Source organism: Nyctereutes procyonoides, unplaced genomic scaffold (genome assembly GCF_905146905.1).
Source record: "Nyctereutes procyonoides isolate TBG_1078 unplaced genomic scaffold, NYPRO_anot_genome, whole genome shotgun sequence".
Taxonomy (NCBI): domain Eukaryota; kingdom Metazoa; phylum Chordata; class Mammalia; order Carnivora; family Canidae; genus Nyctereutes; species Nyctereutes procyonoides.
The window spans coordinates 9,785,696-9,803,829 of record NW_026575155.1 but is presented as its reverse complement, the minus strand read 5'-3'; the positions used below and the strand labels follow the sequence as shown (position 1 = coordinate 9,803,829).

Genomic DNA, 18,134 nt, shown 5'->3' with positions numbered 1-18,134 from the left:
TTATTTATCTTTTCCAAGACTTAGTTTAGGTACCACCTTTCCACAGTCTTTGGCTTTATTTTGAAAGATCTAATTTAAAAAAAAAAAAAAGGCTTCTTTTTTTTTTTTAAATTCAAATTTTAAATTCTTCAGGCTTTAAAAATTAATGAAAAATTTCTCTCTTCTCTTCTACTTGGATGGACTAAATCACTTTAAAGAATAAATTCTAGGGGCAGCTGGGTGGCTCAGTCTGTTAAGTGTAGGACTCTGGATTTGGGCTCAGGTCATGATCTTAGCATTGTGAGATGGAGCCCCGCATTGGGCTCAGGCTGGACGTAGAACCTGTTTGAGATTCTCTTGCTCTCCTTCTCACTCTGCCTCTCCCTCCTTAAAGAAAAAAAGAATAAGTTCCATTATCTTTTATCTGTAAACTTTACAGATTTTACTTTTTCTTACATTGTTTAGAACCATCTTCAAGAAGAAAAACAAGAATATTATGGAGATTAGTTACAAAAAAAAAAAAAAACTCACACAAATTTTTAGTGAAGTCGCAATCCAGCCCCCAAATATGAAGGTTACAAACAGTGAACTATTTTAGAACATACCCTTCTGATGTATATATGCATAAAAGCAGTTATTTCTAATCCTTCTGGACACCAAAAATCCCTTTGAGAATTTTTTTTTAAAGATTTTGAGAGGGAGTGCACAAGCAGGGGGAGGAGCAGAGAGAGAAGCAGACTCCCCACTGAGCAGGGAGCCCTAACTCAGAGGTTGATCCCATGACCAACTGAGCCACCCAGGCGCCCCCCCAACCCTTTGAGAATTTAATGAAAGGGTTACAAAACCTCTCAGAAAATCCCATTCCACTATCTCAGGGAACCTAGTTTCAAAATTTATCTTTCAACAAAAAGACTTAGTGTAGTCAGATTCCTCAGTTTGCTGGCATCATGTTTTCTTCTTCACCTGTATTCATTCTATTCCCTATGAATGGGCCTCCTGCAAAAAGTATTGCTTTCAATCTAAGGAACCAAACCAAGTACTATCTCATCACAAAACCTTCCCTGACCATTCCAGTCCAGAGAGCTAATTGTTCAATTTTCATATCACTCATACATTTCTTTCTTCCTTCTCCATCTACTCATTCAAAATATAGAGCTTGCCACAAGCTAAGAACTTCTAGGTCACAGGTAACACTATAGCATTGTATCATTAATTGCTTCGTGTTTTTCTTTACGTAAGATATTGGCAATTTTAAAAGCAGAAATTTTCATACTATACAGAATTTCAGAGGTGAAAATTTGATCAAATTCCACAATACAACTGATATTTTAAAAATTGATTAAATAGGTGACGTAAGTGGGGCAGCAGCAGGTTTAGATAATAAAAGCAAATTAACTTATCCTTAAGACTTTTTACATGCATATACACTACAACTTCTCAGAAGTGCATTACTGCCAAAGGCTCTGTTTAATATTTATTCCCTAAATGGAAAAACATATTTTAGCCACTGACTTGTTCTCAGGTTCAGACTGGGGTGAACCTCGATGATTATTTATAAGTCTCGGTGCATAAGTATTTGCCACTTCTGAAAGATGTCCTCTTGGAACACTTTCCTTCACAGGAGAAAAGCTTTGACCTGACACGGGGGGTGTCCGAAATAAGAGTTCAGCGTTAATCTGTTGGAAGAAAAAAAATTGATCCTAAAGGTCTTTTTTTTTCTACTATGCCATGCCCCTAAACATGAGATATTATTTTCCCTTTTCCCCATATTCCAGAAAACATTGAGAACTATCCTAAAGATGTAAATTCTTTATGCTACACCAAGAAGCCACAAATAGGCCAATAATCAAATCCAACCTGCAAGTGAGTGGAAGAATGATTCTGCATTTTTAAAAGGTATAAACAAAACAACAAAACAAAGAATATGCAACAAGAGACTGTATGTGGCCCACAAAGCAAGTACTTACTACCTGGTCTTTTATGGCAAGATTTACTGCCTGTACTATACATACAGGACTTACTAAAATACAATTAAAAATTCTTTTTTCTGGGGCACCTGGGTGGCTCAGTCAATTGAGCATCATCTCAGGGTCCTGGGATCAAGCCCTATATCAGGGAACCTACTTCTCCCTCCACCTTTGCCCCTCCCCTAGTTAAAAAAAAAGATTTAAATAAATATTTTAAAAAATCCATTTTTCAAAAAAAATTCATTTTTCTAAGAGAAAGAAATTGAAAATAAAGTCAAAGATAATGCCTTTAGAATAAGTAAGCCCATTATTCTTTTTCACCCCATTCTTAAGATTTTATTTATTTATTTGAGAGAGAGAGAGATAGAGATAACAAGAGCACAAGTGGGGAGGAGGGAGAAGCAGGCTCTCCACTAAGCAAGGAGCCCCACCCAGGGCTCAATCCCAGGACCCCAGGATCATGACCCAACCCGAAGGCAGATGCTTAACTGATTGAGCCACCCAGGTGCCCCCTTTTCAATCAACTCTGTTCTCACCTCAAAACCTTCACCCTTTACGTAAGAAAACATTTCAATATAACTAAAAGCAAACACACATCTGCAGTAAACCAGAACTTCCTTATGTAAGTACAACTGCCTACCCATATACTCAGAAAAAGCTCTTTAACACCAGAAAGCACCAGTATGGAAGAGTGGTCAACAAAGAGAAAAACACTGTAGCTTTGGTCCAGGTTAGTACTAGAACATGGCTCCCCAAGGCTTCCTCCCCAAGGCTTCCTGTGATCTTTTCCTTAACTGCCTATGTGACAGTAAGATTCTTTTTTTTTTTCTTTTTTCTAGGGGAGGGGCAGAGGGAAAAAGAAGGGGAGTGAGAATCCCAAGCAGGCTCCATGCCCAGCACAGAGCTCGACTTGGGGTTCCATCTCACAACCCTGAGATCACCTGAGCCAAAAATCAAAGAGTCGGATGCCTAATTGAATGAGCCACCCAGGTACCCAATAGTAAGATTCTTAATGCCTGCCTATCCTCAGAAGATGTCCGACTAAATAGGGTAAGATTGAACAGTTTTTGAATGAAGTTGTTGGGCTAGGAAGGAGGACAAGGAGGGATGTAAGAAAAGGAGTATGTGAACTGAATAAACAAAATCACTTCAATTTGTTATATAACTCCTAAGCTTTAAAAATATTTGTTAAACTAGCCACTACCCAATATAAGACACAGATATAAAACGGAAGGTTTCATTAATTACCCGAGGGATCATTTCTGGTTGTCTGATCCTGAATTTTTCCTTGTCTCTGAAGAAAGAAAAAACACAAAAGATGAGAAAAGTTAATATATTTAAATTTAATTATTTTTCAATTTGGTTTCTCAATGACATACTTGCCATTTTACTACTGAGTCACTCAGATATGTATACTAAACTTTGCTTCAATTTCATTTCATTATCATCAGTGGCAAGCCCTTAGCAGGGAAATGCTTTCCACCTCTTATCTCTGTAATGCCCAATGTGTGCCTTAAGCTTTCCACCCCGACCAGCATTATTCTCAGTCCCAGGTTTCTAATTAGCCTCTTTATTCACAGTCCTGCTGCTGGATCTTCAAAAACCATACTCTATATCGAAACTGCCTGGAAGTTCTGCATGAACTCAGCCTCTGTGTGCATACTAGCCTACAGTTCACCAGGGCTATCATTCGATGCCCATACATTCGTATCTAACCCATCCTTCAAGACCTATTACTGATCCGTATTTCCCTTCCCATCCCCAACCAGAAGTCATCTCTCCTTATAGGCTTCCCAACAGGACTGGTTTATGCCTTCTAGTAGTCGTCAGCTTCTCATTAGTAATGCACATATCTCACTTTCCCTGTTAAGACTAAAAGCTCATGGTGGGCAATGCTCGCTTATGATTCATCTGTGTGTGACTCAAAAAAAGACAAACTATTCTGTATGCAAGCTATCTTGCAGATAGGACAGCAATACATAGCAGGTAAAAAAAAAAGAGCAGATATCCACGGTATAAAACTTTAAAAACTCCAAAACCCAAAAAAGTACACAATATTATACATCCACATCATAATTTTTTGGGGTCATAATCTTTTCTGGGTTGTACTAGCTTGATCTTGGAGAAGCATCAACTAATGCTGCACAGCCTCCGCTGTTAATAAATTGGGCATTATTTCCCCATCACACATTAGTACAACACTCACTTCTTTTTGTAGGTTTTTTCGTAAGTAGGATGCACCAAATCCTCATCTTCAGGCTCTTCTGGAACATCACAATTTCTAGTCAGAAAAATCACATGGGAATAACACGTCACCAGCGCCTATTCATACATCTTGAATAGTACTTTCTGCCTTTCCAAAAAGGGTACTACCAACTATATGGTACCTGAACTGTGGGTCAGGGTTATTGGAGCAATACCATTTTTCTGGAAGCTGATCTATTCCATCTGGTAATTTCCGCCACTTTAGACAAGAATCACATTGAACCCATGTCTGATCAGGACGTTTCCTACAACAAAATATTAGTATGAAATCATATTAGTATGAAAATACAGATGCTAAGCACACTTCATTAGATCTTCTACATCATTTCTACTACAAAAGGCCTTTATTATTTAATTCTGTTTCTGAAACATCTGACATAATTATTGTACAGCAAGTTACGTTTTTAAAAACAATTTTGGGAAAAAAAAATTTTGGTTACCTTCAAAAGGTTAAAGTAACAGGCCAATTTAAACAAAGAGACTTAAATGTCTTCCTTAATAGCATATTATTCAAATTGTTCTCTGGAAATAAAAACTCAAACAACTTAAGATTCCAAAAGCCTTGCTCTGAAATTCACATCAAGTCAGCATTTACAATGTCTAATCTCCTATATTTATTAGCACAAAAAACACTCAAGTAACAGAAAATGGACAAGCTGTTATTGCTATAACTTAAGCAATTTTTAATAACTCTTACATTATTAGCCACCACTATATCTCTGAATACCTAGAATCTGTATATTCTTTTAGTTTATAAAATGCTTTATAGTTTTATCATTTGATAATTACAATGATGCTATGAAGAATTTAGGTATTCATTTAACATTTAACATTTATCAACAATTCACTGAATAAATGAAGACTACATCTTAATACCAGTAACTTTTTAAAATCTAATTTCTAAAAAATGCATTTACACAGTTACATAAACCTCAAACGATCCAGAAATGTATTTATTTATTTATTTTGGGCGGGGGCGCAGAAGGAGAGGCAAAGACAGAATCTTAAGCAGGCTCCACACTCAGGGCAGAGCCTGACACAGAGCTCAACCTTACCACCCTGAGATCGTGACCTGAGCCAAAATCGAGTTGGATGGTCAACTGACTGAGCCACACAGATGCCCCAGAAATTTATAAAGAAAATACAAACCCCTGATTTCAGGAGCTATTCATTTTTTTAAACCCTGGCATAGTTTTCTATGCTTACAGAATGATGCATGTGTATATATATGAACACTTTAAAAAAATAAAATGGGAAATTAATACACTGAATTCCATCTTTTTTTGTTCTTCATTATGTATCTTCGTCTTTTCATCAGTACACACAATTATTATTCATTCATTCACAGAATTGGTACCGTGTACTGAATGCCTGTCAGGTATATTTTATTGTCTTAAAACTCCAGTAAGTGAGTGCTACTAATGTTCCCAATTTCCGAGTCAAAAAATGGAAGCTTATTAAGAGGCCAAGTAACATGTTCAACGTCACATCATTCTTTAAGCCAGAACTAGAATCTGACTTTAGACTCATGATACTATTACACAAGACCAGGTTTTTTCAAACTATGAGATACAACTCATTAGTGGATCATGAAATCAATTTAATGGGTTAAGATGTACATTTTTTAAATGAAGTAAATATCAGCATGCAGCATATAGCTTAAGTACTGCTTTGTGAATCTTCTGTGTATATGTATAAATGTATACATTCACTGGCTTATTTCACATGTTGTGCTGACTGGACTTGCAGAATTTACTTCTTACTCTGGCTTAGTTCAAAGTTTGCGTACCATCACTACACCCTCCAATATCACTTCTCGATATTAGAGTGGGTTGCTATTCTTTAATGTACTTACTGAATATCTTCAACTGGCAAATTTAGAGGATACTCTGAATTTTTCTTCACTTTCATTTCATTCCAGTAATCATTCAGCTTTTCTCCTAGTGCTGCTATTGTCAGCCTAAAAAAAAAATAAATCATAAGATTTATGATTTAAGAAAAAAATATTAAGAAAAAAATAAATCATACAATCAACTTAAGAAAAATAAAGATAAAGCTCAAATCTACGTCAAACACTGAGGAGCACAAACGACTTAGTAGTGATCATGTGGACACCACAGACTCCTCAAGGTATAGTTAATAAAAAATGCTCTAATGGCAATTTTCTATAAGGACACCTATAAGTTCTTAGAGCAGAGTCAGAATCATCTTTGAAGATACAAATAGTAATATTTCATGACCTCTGTTGAGAAAGTATGTTGCAGACCAATTAGTGGGAGAACCACAGGCTCTCTGAATTTCAATCCCAAAGGATAAACTTGTATGCTTCAATTGTCAAATTAGAACTCAGACTTTCAGTTTATAAAGTCCAGAAATCATTATCAGCAAGCATACTTCAAAATAGTCTCTGTTCCACAATTAAGACTGTTGCTTCTTCCCCAGTAAGATATTAATAAAAAAGAAATCAGTGGGATCCAAGGCCATACTTAAGCACTTGAGTTAAGCACCTACTGTCCAGAATTATGCACACCCAAGGTAAAGTCACTGTAACATTCTGAATTTAACATAGCTTTCAAATATCAAGACTTTCAGTTCTACACTGGCAGACGAACCAGACATTCCTATCCCTACCCATTATCTCCCACTAAATTTTTCTCCACAATCACAGAACATTTAAGAGTCCAAATGAGAATGAATCTTCCCTCCCAGACGTATCTTCCCTGTACCTCACGTTTTCAATTCCTCATTCCTTTCTCTCATCAGTGCTATTCCTCGGTCCAAGAGATGTACCCGTTTCTGTTGAGAATATATCAAGGAGTCCAAAGGCAGGGTCACAGAAGTGAGCACTGATGTTTGGTTCTACTCAGTTCTCAAAAATGATCAATTTTCATACCCACCAGTAATGTACAGGAGCTCTAAATCCCCTACATCCTGCCAACATTCTCTTACTCATTTTAAATAATTTTTCCATTTTGCACATTATATTTTTTGCATCTTGTTTTAAAAATCTGCTTAACTAAAGTAACGGTTTTGAAAATTCTCTTGTTCCATTTTTCTGTTTTTGTCTTTCTCATTTTAGGTATAAAATCTTGTTCCTATTTTGTTTTTGTCGTTCTCATTTAGGACTAAATTAGGTATCAATTTTTTGCCTCATTTGAGGTAGGAGTCATATTATCCATACAAATAGCCAATTGACCCAGCATTTTTGGAAAGATGATCATTTTCCTACTATACTATGATGTAATCTTTGTCATAAATCAGGTCACCAATGTATAAAAAGTGGGTGATCATTTAGGGCTTTTCTATTTCACTAGACTGCTTATCTTTTCATTTATACCACACTTAGTTACTGTAGCTTTACAAGCATTGGTATTTAATAGGGTAAGTTTTCCTGCTTTGCCGTTCTTTTAATGACTTTTAAGACCGATCTTAGGTCTTCTGACTTTCCACATAAAGTTTAGAATAAGCCTATTAATATCAACACCTACACACACTGGCAGGGATTTTTTTTTAAAAAACCTGAAATTGTATTCAATTATTTTAGAGAAAAACTGACATTTTATAATATTCAGCCCTCCAATTCTTGAACCTGACATGTCTATTTATCTGGGGCTTAAACTTCACAGTATTTCATAGTTTTCAGTGTGTATGCTGCATATATTACTGACACTATATACTGACACTTGATTTTTTGGACACTATCCATGACTCGTTAAAAATTTCATGTTTTGAAAAAAAAATTTTTTTAAATTCATGTTCTGGATTTTATTGTTGGTAAACAGAAATACAACAGATTTCTGAATACTTCTCATCCAGCAACCCCAGAATACACACTACTTGTTCCTTTATTAATTCTAAATTTGCAGATTATTTTGGACTTTCTATATACTTAATACTATCTTATATAGAAAAGTCTTATTTCTTTTAACTTTTACTTTTTCTTTCCTTATTATACTGGCTATTTTCTCAAGAACAATGGTGGAGAGCAGACATCCTTATCTCATTTTCACCCTTAAGGAGAAAGTTATTAACAATTCACCATGAGGAATGATGCTTAGTGCTTCTGTAAATGCTCTCTCTGTATTGCTAATATGCCCTTCTGTTAATGGTGAGTTTTGTTTTTTTAGGTGTTCCTTTTCTTCCCTAAATTACAAATGGGCAGAGTACCTGGGTGGCTTAGTCTTTGGCTCAGGTCATGATCTCAAGGTTGTGGGATCAAGCCTGTGAGGCTCTGCAACAGACACCTGCTTGAGAGTCTCTTTCTCTCCCTCTCCCATCTGCCCCACCCTATGCACACCACCCCTTCACTCATGCATACCCTTTCTCTCAAATTTAAAAAAGAATTACAATTACAAATGGGTGCTGTGATTTATCAAGTGGTTTTTCTGTACCTATGAAAATAACCATGAGATTTTTCTTTTCTAACATTGGTGTGATGAACTACATTGATTTTTATTTTTTTTACATTGATTTTTAAATATTAAAACCACCATGTTGTCTTGGAATATAATCCAATCAGCTTAATGTACTAATTATCCTTATTATGTATCACTAGACAGTACCTGCTCTTATTTTAATTAAAATTTTTATATCTTGATCATGAAACGGACATAAATTTCCTTTCTTGTAATGTATTCAAAAGTTCACTACCAAAGTTACATGCCCTCATAAAACCTTTAAGATTGTGTAGGACCAGTGCTACGTTCTCCTTAACTGTTTGAACTTAGTATGTGGGAAGTTTTCCAAAAATGGATTTAATTTTAAAGGAACGTGTCCATATCACCTAAGACAGTAAAAAAATTGTTCATGCTATTTCTTTGATGTTTTTGTGTCTGTCTCCTTTTCATTTCTGATATTAATGATTTCTGTTTTCTCCTTTTTCCCCTTTTATTGCTAGATACCTATAGACTTTACTAATCTTGTCAAAGAACAAACTTTGGGCTTTTTAATTTTTTTTCAGTTATGAACTTATTGTCCCTCAGCTCCAAATCCAGTCTTCTTTGCTCAATTTTATGATTCTGAAGCTTGATTATGTAAACATTTATCCTTTGGCAGCCTGAGGAATGCTGAACTGGATTTACAGGGCAATGAACCTGCTAGGTGATAGTGAGACATGTGACCTTCAGGTACTGGTATATATAATTATTATAGGACTGGAGCCAAATGGCCCCTAGAGAAGCTCCAGCTGTGCTCTCTAGCCATGCTCTGCCCTCCAGCAGCCCACAACCTCCAGCAGCAGAGATCAGTTCCAGTGTGCCCACATCCTTGGGCAAAGACAGGTCTCCTCTGCAGAATAGCTCCAGTCCACTCAGCCTCTGGCAACAGCAGATCACATCTACAGTTCAGCACTGGCCAGACTTTCTTTTTCTGGCAAGAAACTTGCAGGTAGCCTGTTTATATGTTTGTCATGACCTCTACAAGATCTGAATCTCTGACTTTAGGGGCAGGGGGCCCTCTCCCAGTTCCTAGTCTTCTTTCTCCATCTTGAGGGAAGTTGGTCTTTTATATCACTAGTTCTGGACACCTACTGTCCTCTTTTACTCCTTCTCGTTATCACTCTCTACTCTCCCAGTTAATAATTCTTTACATTAATTTATCACTGTTCAACTAACAGGAGCAGCCTCTGCCTCAGGAGTGAACTCTGAGTACATACCGATTTTCTGTATTATATGTGTTTCCTAATACAACGATTTTGCTTTTTTTATTATCTTCTTCCTTCTACTTTTAGTAGTTCTTTATTTGAAAAGAAAAAAAAAGGCCTATGGCATTATCTTTGTCTTTTGCATTCTACTCCATCCTATGTGCTCATTAGGGAAAGTGTGCTTCCTAAATTTACAAGTAAAACTGATGGTCATATTCATTCTATGACTTCTAATCACTCTTAAAAGATCAGAGTACTTCTAAGGTACAGAGGACTAAATAACTTTAAAGTTCCCATTAATAAGCACAAAGTTTGACGATATTTATTATACAATAAATGCTGACATCAAGAAAGCAGGAACATCCCCTATTTTTCCTATCAATTTCAGAGATACTTCATCAATAAAGATAGGGAAGAATGTATTTCTATTGATGATTCCTAGGTTGAGAGAAGATGGCTAAGTGTGTTTTCTATGCAAGCCTCTCACCTACCACTTTTCTTAAAGTTCTGTAATAAAAAAGCATCCACAAGACAGAAAAAAATTTTCAGCTTAGGAAAAGAGATCAAAGTATTTCCAAAATAAACTGTAAAAAGTCAGTGACTTAAATAGGTCTCATACCTGTACTCGTTAGTATAATCAAAATCTTGTTTATTATGAGTTGGCTTTAGGAAATTACACTCTATAATTCCCACTACTCCAACACCCATGTTGTTTGCCTAAAAAAGAAAATGGTATTGGTGTTTTAAGCATAAGACATGATGCTCAAAATAATTGCTCTTCCATAAAGATTTATAACTTATATGAAACATTTTCCTACATTTTATGTCATGATTCTTAATGAAATTCAGATTGAAAAACAGTGTTTGGTAGGTAATTTTACTTTTCTAGAAGCTAATTCCTAAATATATTAGAGCCTTCCTTAAAAACCACTTCCACTGTTGCCAAATATCCATTTAGATAAATATTATCACCCCAGGGGCAACCCAGGCGGCTCAGTGGTTTAGCACCGCCTTCGGCCCAGGGTGTGATCTTGGAGACCTGGGATCGAGTCCCACGTCAGGCTCCCTGCATGGAGCTTGCTTCTCCCTCTGCCTGTGTCTCTGCCTCTCTCTCTCTCTCTCTCATGAATAAATAAATAAAATCTTTAAAAAAAAATATTATCACCCCAATTTTCTACAAAAGAACGAAGATTACCCTCTATTGGGATGCATTTCTTAGTGGAAACCCCAACTAATTTCTTTCTATATCCACAGTGACCAGCAAAGATTCCAGCAATAAAATTCCAAAAGTTTGCTAGATAAAAATTAAAATCATTTATCACAAGTTACACATGCAGTTGCTAATGGTGATGAGATAAAAACCTAGGTCAGTTGGATTCAAGTTATTTTTAAAAGGGTGCTAGCTAAAATATTGAACTCCAAGTATATGACTCATATATTCTGATTATATGTGATTAACAAGTGTATTTTGTTCACAATGGTAGCTGAATCTACAGAAGGAAAATGTTAAAATAATAATAAAGTGAACATTTTCATAAATAGACAAAATAATCCAAATCTAATCATTACCGTGCTCTATTAAAAACTACCAGTAGTTCCTTGTCTCATATCATTAATAAACCACAACATCCTTCAATTTGTAGTTCCTGTTCTCCTTCTTTCTGGCCTCGTATTGCTGTCTCCCATCACTCTCCTGACTTAGCATTTACTCCAGGAGAGCATGCTACTCCCTCAATTAGGTCAGTCTCCAAAGTCTTTCCCTTCCTTTGCAGAGATTTTTCTCTGCCTAGAAAACCCCTGCCAGACTTTTCAACACAATAACATCAACCTAGACTTGTCTCAATCGCCACTTTCTCCAAGAAGTTTTTTCTGATGCTTCCAACTTGTGGTATATAACTCCTCTCCAGACAGAGCTCTGGATCTTATCATCTTTATTCTGAGCATTAAGCATGGCAAATCATACCAGTTACCTGACACTAATTATTTAACTGTTTACTGAAGTCACAGAATGCAAATACTATGCCCAGTCCTTCACGTGGTGAAGAAATACAGTAAGAGTTGGCTCCAAAAGCCTATCTTTCACAAAGCTAACCTTAACCAGAAATTATATACACCACAAATTTAAGTGGTTGGAAAAATGGGCTGTGTATCCTAAGTCAGATTCATAAATGATAAAGGAAAAAATAATTTACATTCTGTTGCAGATATACTGTTATTTTGAATCCCTAAGCACTTGAGAAACAAAGCTTATCACCAAAAATGCAATTCCAATTATCAGTGACATTGAGTAACTTTTTTATTTTTACTTAAAGACTTTATTTATTCATGAGAGACAGAGAGAGAGAGAAAGGGGGGGGGGGGGGCAGGCAGAGACACAGGCAGAGGGAGAAGCAGGCTCCATGCAGGGAGCCTGATATGGGACTCGATCCCGGGTCTCCAGGATCACGCCCCGGGCTGAAGGCGGCGCTAAACTGCTGAGCCATCCAGGCTGCCCGACACTGAATAACTTTAATTATAGAATATTTCTGATGCACATTACTAGTCTAATTATAAATTAAATTAGCATTTTAAATAAGTTATTGACACCTCATATCATAGTTGCCAGATTCTATATTTAGCTTTTGACTAAAATTAGTGGTTACCAAGAGGAGCCCAACAAAGTTCGCTTATTCTTGCAAAAATGCTATATTCTGGGCTCGTGTCATGTAAAATATGTAACAGTTACAACTCCTATTGAGTAATATTCAAGAAAAACACACGCTATTATACTGTGTAGAGCTTATATCATTCTATAAAGAATTTAGAATGAAAAAAGATAAACAGAAAAGAAAAAAGAAAACCATTAACCTGGAAAACAAAATATGCCTAGACTTCAACAAAACTTTTAACAAACTTGATTTGCAGAACTTACCACTGAATTCTTAACACATACACCCCTAAAAAGCCGTTCTGCGAAAACATGTATAGGATGAACAGACTAGTATAGTGCACAATGATCATCATCCTGACTTGAATTCTACAATAGTGCAAGTAGTTTAGGAGGAAGGCTCTAATAATATATTTTGGAATTAACTCCAGAAAAGTAAATTACCTATATGATCCTGTTTTTCTGGCTACTGAGTCAGGACTAAATAAAACTAGCCAATTTCATCCCAGAAATAATCAGGGATCCATATCCAAATGCAATCAAAAGAAATGCCTGGGTGGCTCAGTGGTTGAGTGTCTGCCTTCAGCTCAGGTCGTGATCCCAAGGTCCTGAGATCGAGTCCTGCACAGGGTCCTCCACAGGGAGCCTGCTTCTCCCTCTGCCTATGTCTCTGCCTCTGTGTGTCTCTCATGAATAAAATATTTAAAACAAAACAAAACAAAAATGCAGTCAAAAGATCTGGATCTAAGATCCATACTCGTTGTAGGTCTAGGGCAAGTTAACTTCTTAGCCCCAATTTCACCCTCTGTAAAACAAAAACAAAATATTCTGTCCCTCTCATAAGATTATTTGGACCAAATGGGAAATATAAAAGCACTCTAAGTTCAAGTGCCATTACCAACATTATTAAACACACTGACATTTATTTATTTATTTTTAAAGGTTTTATTTATTTATCCATGAGAGATAGAGATAGAGAGAGAGAGAGAGAGGCAGAGACACAGGCAGAGGGAGAAGCAGGCTCCATGCAGGGAGCCTGACGTGGGACTCGATCCCGGGTCAGGCCCTGGGCTGAAGGCGGCACTAAACTGCCGAGCCACCCAGGGTGTGCCCCACACTGACATTTAAAAGTTATTAAGCAAAGCATATTATTTCACATTTGACACAATAACATGGTATTTTAACTTTTAAGAAAGATACAAACATTTTCAGATATAAAACTTACCCTTAACTGACATCCAACTTTTTCATAAGCTTTGATGAGTCTATTTCGGTGATACATCATTATCCCATAATGGTCTTTATTTCTGCAGTTGAATCCAAAAGTAATTCTCACAGTTTTAGTCTTAAATGTTAAGGAAAATTCTGAACACACCATCTCACTCCCCTCAAACCAATCTTTCCAAGTCGCTTCTTAATGAACCCAAAAGTGTATAAAAAAGGGCCAAATTGGAGAGGATTTAGACTCCGTATCAGGATAAAAGGAGAAAGGGGAAGAGGAATCGCTTTATTAATGTATCTTTATACAGATTCATAGAAAGGAAAATAAAGGATACTAAAAATTTGGGTCGATAAACATCACGTTCGATGTAGGCAAGACTCTTTGAAACCAGCTGTGTCTTCACTTTCTGTCCACGTAAGATGATCTGCATTCTCGGCTTCAGGTATAAAATACTGCAGTAAGCCTGCCAAGACACATAATAGTATCTGTCCTTCCCAAATAATTACCTACAAATTGTTCAGCATTACTGATATGTGTATTTAAAAAGAAACTTAACCACTTTGCTTTGATAAAGAACCCATGAACTCTTCAACAATATAGACTATATATAATAAAACTGTTACTAGTTAATATTTGATTGCTTTTTATTTTTTGGAATTTTATTTATTTGAACGAGAGAGAGAGATATTAGGAACAAGTGAGTGCACATGAGTAGAGGGAGAGGCTGAAAGGGAAGCAGATTCCCCATTGAGCAGAGAGCCCAACGTGAGGCTCCATCCCAGCAGCCTGAGATCATGACCCAAGCCAAAGGCAGACGCTTAACCAACTGAAACACCCAGGTTCCCTGACTGCTTTTCCTTAAAAATAAACTTGATATACTATAGCCAGTAAAATGGTTTGCAGAAAACAATCCATTGACCTATATAGATGTTATGTTAAATTATAAATAAAATTTTTTTAAAAGTTACAAGACAGCATATGTGGTATGATCTCATTTTAATTTTTTAAAAATATACATATATACAAAAAAGGACTATATTTTCTGACTCTTCTGTCAAATACATATATTGCTATTGCAGTTTAAAAGTAATGATAGGGATCCCTGGGTGGCGCAGAGGTTTGGCGCTTGCCTTTGGCCCAGGGCGCGATCCTGGAGACCCGGGATCGAATCCCACATCAGGCTCCTGGTGCATGGAGCCTGCTTCTCCCTCTGCCTGTGTCTCTGCCTCTCTCTCTCTCTGTGACTATCATAAATAAATAAAAATTAAAAAAAATAAAAAAAATAAAAGTAATGATAAATTTTATTTAGGCAAAAATAACAAGCAAAATCCAATACAGACAAAAGGGTCTATTACATGTCTGAAAAGGTAAATATTTTTTTAATTTATTTATTTATTTATGATAGTCACACACACAGAGAGAGAGAGAGAGAGAGAGAGAGAGAGGCAGAGACACAGGCAGAGGGAGAAGCAGGCTCCATGCACCGGGAGCCCGATGTGGGACTCGATCCCGGGTCTCCAGGATCGCGCCCCGGGCCAAAGGCAGGCGCCAAACCGCTGCGCCACCCGGGGATCCCTGAAAAGGTAAATATTAACAATATACCAAAACTGTAGCCAAGTAGACGAGTTCAGTATTTCTTAAAAATTGAACTGTAACAATCAGTACTAATCTTCTTAAATGTGTTTTCAATTCTGAAAGTACGAAAGTTTAGATACTGGAGTGCCAGGGTGGCTCAATCATTTAAGCAGCCAACTCTTGATTTCGGTTCAAGTCATCAACTCAGGGTCCTAGGAGTGAGGCAAGCTTGGGAGTCTGCTTGGGATTCTCTCTTTCCCTCTGCCCCTCCCTCCATGTGTATATGCACTCTCTCTTAAATAAGTCAGTCTTTAAAAAAAAAAAAAAGGAAAAAAGGTTTAGACACTTTACAATCTTGACTGAAATCTGCATCCTAAAACATGTTAAAATATATCATTCTTTGCCTGCCTCCAAGCTTTGTCTCTAAGGAAATGAACTGAATAACACAAAGCCAGATCAAAGTTTCAACACAGAACTAAAATTTGAACATTTCTCTTTTTTCCCCAACTCCTGATTTCAAAATTAGTGATATTTTGTCATTTATAAAATTTATTACTGATATTTTAAAACATTTTATACTTTTATTTATTTTATTAATGATATTTTAAAACATTTGTATACTAAATCCACACTACCTGCTCTGCCTGCCTCTGGACCTGTTTCATAATTGAGCAAGACTTTCTAAACAACTAGGACATACTTAATAACACACTGGGGTATGCAACTGCTAGGGTCTCAAAAAGTTGTAAATGTATAAACATCACATGTATCCTCAGCCTGTGGTTATTAAATCATCTTAGCACAAAAATAAAGGGAAGTTAGTGTTATATGCATTATCATAGTGACTAAGAAACGATATTCTTGGGATCCCTGGGTGGCGCAGCGGTTTGGCGCCTGCCTTTGGCCCAGGGCGCGATCCTGGAGACCCGGGATCGAATCCCACGTCGGGCTCCCAGTGCGTGGAGCCTGCTTCTCCCTCTGCCTATGTCTCTGCCTGTCTCTCTCTCTCTCTCTCTCTCTCTCTCTGTGTGACTATCATAAAAAAAAAAAAAAAAAAAAGAAACGATATTCTTAGTATCATATCAATATTTTAAACGGAGTATTAATTTCTTCCATCTCAAAAATATTCCTAAGGTCAAATATCAGATATTTATCATAAAACTATTAATGTGTATCATCTGTAGTCTGTACATAATTTATCGCTTTAGAATATTAACTAAGATGTGTGTCCTAGAATATTTTAAACTAAAAAAAGAAATACTCTGAATTTGGGGGTTTTGCCTGAATTAATCAATACGGCTACCACAGAGGACGTACTGATTCTGGTATTCTGAATTCAAATAATCTAACCACACACTGAAAGACTTGTAAGTGCTGTTAGATTTGGTGACTTTACAATTAAAAAACTGTTTTTCTAAAAATAAATAAATAAATAAATAAATAAATAAATAAATAAATAAATAACTGGTTTTTTTTTTTTAAGATTTTTTTTTAATTTTTATTTATTTATGATTGTCACACAGGAGAGAGAGAGAGGCAGAGACACAGGCAGAGGGAGAAGCAGGCTCCATGCACCGGGAGCCCAACGTGGGATTCGATCCCGGGTCTCCAGGATCACTCCCTGGGCCAAAGGCAGGCGCCAAACCGCTGCGCCACCCAGGGATCCCAAATAACTGTTTTCTGAACAAATAAAGCAACCAGTCTGCTCATGAAAAGTTAAATTGGTTCCGGAGATACTTTTACTTAGCAATTACTGACAGTATAACACTAGTGGATAGCAATAATTTCCATTATTTGATTATTTCTCTCACGTCCAGAAAGAGAGCTGAATACATACCCTCAGGGAATAGTCACTCTCAGGAGCAATTTGGTCCATCCTCTCTTGCTTCTTGTACCCTTTCTTCCCTGTTGTCTCATCTAAATCTTCAGGAATTCTGATGTCATATTTATCCTTATCAAAATCAAACTCTGTTGCACTTTTGTAGCTATAAAAACAATTTTTTGAAGGAGCTAAATTTTAACTTCACAGAAATATAAGCAAATATACTTACTTATTTAACAAAACAAAACACCTACCCATAGGGTCCTGGCTGGGGGAAGAGGGGAGACAAAAGCAAGGGAAAAACAAAAGAAAAGAAATATAGGAAGATGTGGGAAAACTGTATACATTCACACACTGCTGGCAGGATGTCAGCTAGTAAAGCCACTCTGAAAAACATTCTGGCAGTTTCTTAAAAAAATGAAACCGGCAACTACCACATGACCCAGCAATTACACTCTTGGGCATTTATCTTAGAAAAAAGAAGATTCTATTCCCACCAAAACCTATACACAAATGTTTACAGCTCTATTTGTAATAACTCAAAATGGTAAAATGTGCTTTAACTGGTAAATGGTTAAACAAATGATGGCCCATCTATGCGATATACTACTACTCTGCAAGGACAAGGAAGCAAACTACTGACACACACAAGAACCTAGATCAACCTCCAGGGAAAAATGATGAATGAAAAAAGCTAATCCCCAAAACTTTCACACTGTAGGATTCTATTCATATTACATTCTTGAAATGACAAAGTTACAGAAATGGAAAACGTTTCAGAGGTTTGTCAGGGATTAAGGAGGGAGTGGGTGTGGATATAAAATGCCAACATGAGGGATCATGATGTCCTCTCTCCATGAAAATGTCCTGTCTCTTGACTCTATCAATGTTGCTATCAACACTTACATACTATAGTTTTGCAAGATGCTGCCTTTGGGGGAAACTGGGTAAAGGGTATATGAGATTTGTGCGTTATGAATCTATAGATATCTGAAAATAAAAAGTGCAAATTAAAA

At 36.6% G+C, this 18,134-nt stretch overlaps 1 protein-coding gene across 1 annotated transcript in view; it reads right to left on the bottom strand.

The window, feature by feature from the left end:
- MORC3 (MORC family CW-type zinc finger 3) overlaps positions 1-18,134 on the bottom strand; it is a 40,692-nt gene that overhangs the window by 8,913 nt on the left and 13,645 nt on the right. Inside the window, exons 6-14 of the mRNA XM_055313612.1 lie at positions 17,134-17,281; positions 14,056-14,184; positions 13,725-13,844; positions 10,472-10,569; positions 6,067-6,171; positions 4,334-4,456; positions 4,153-4,227; positions 3,195-3,240; positions 1,492-1,655 (exon numbers count right to left, since the gene is read on the bottom strand). Of these exons, the coding sequence (XP_055169587.1) occupies positions 1,492-1,655; positions 3,195-3,240; positions 4,153-4,227; positions 4,334-4,456; positions 6,067-6,171; positions 10,472-10,569; positions 13,725-13,844; positions 14,056-14,184; positions 17,134-17,281 (1,008 nt within the window). The remainder of the gene's footprint in view (positions 1-1,491; positions 1,656-3,194; positions 3,241-4,152; positions 4,228-4,333; positions 4,457-6,066; positions 6,172-10,471; positions 10,570-13,724; positions 13,845-14,055; positions 14,185-17,133; positions 17,282-18,134) is intronic.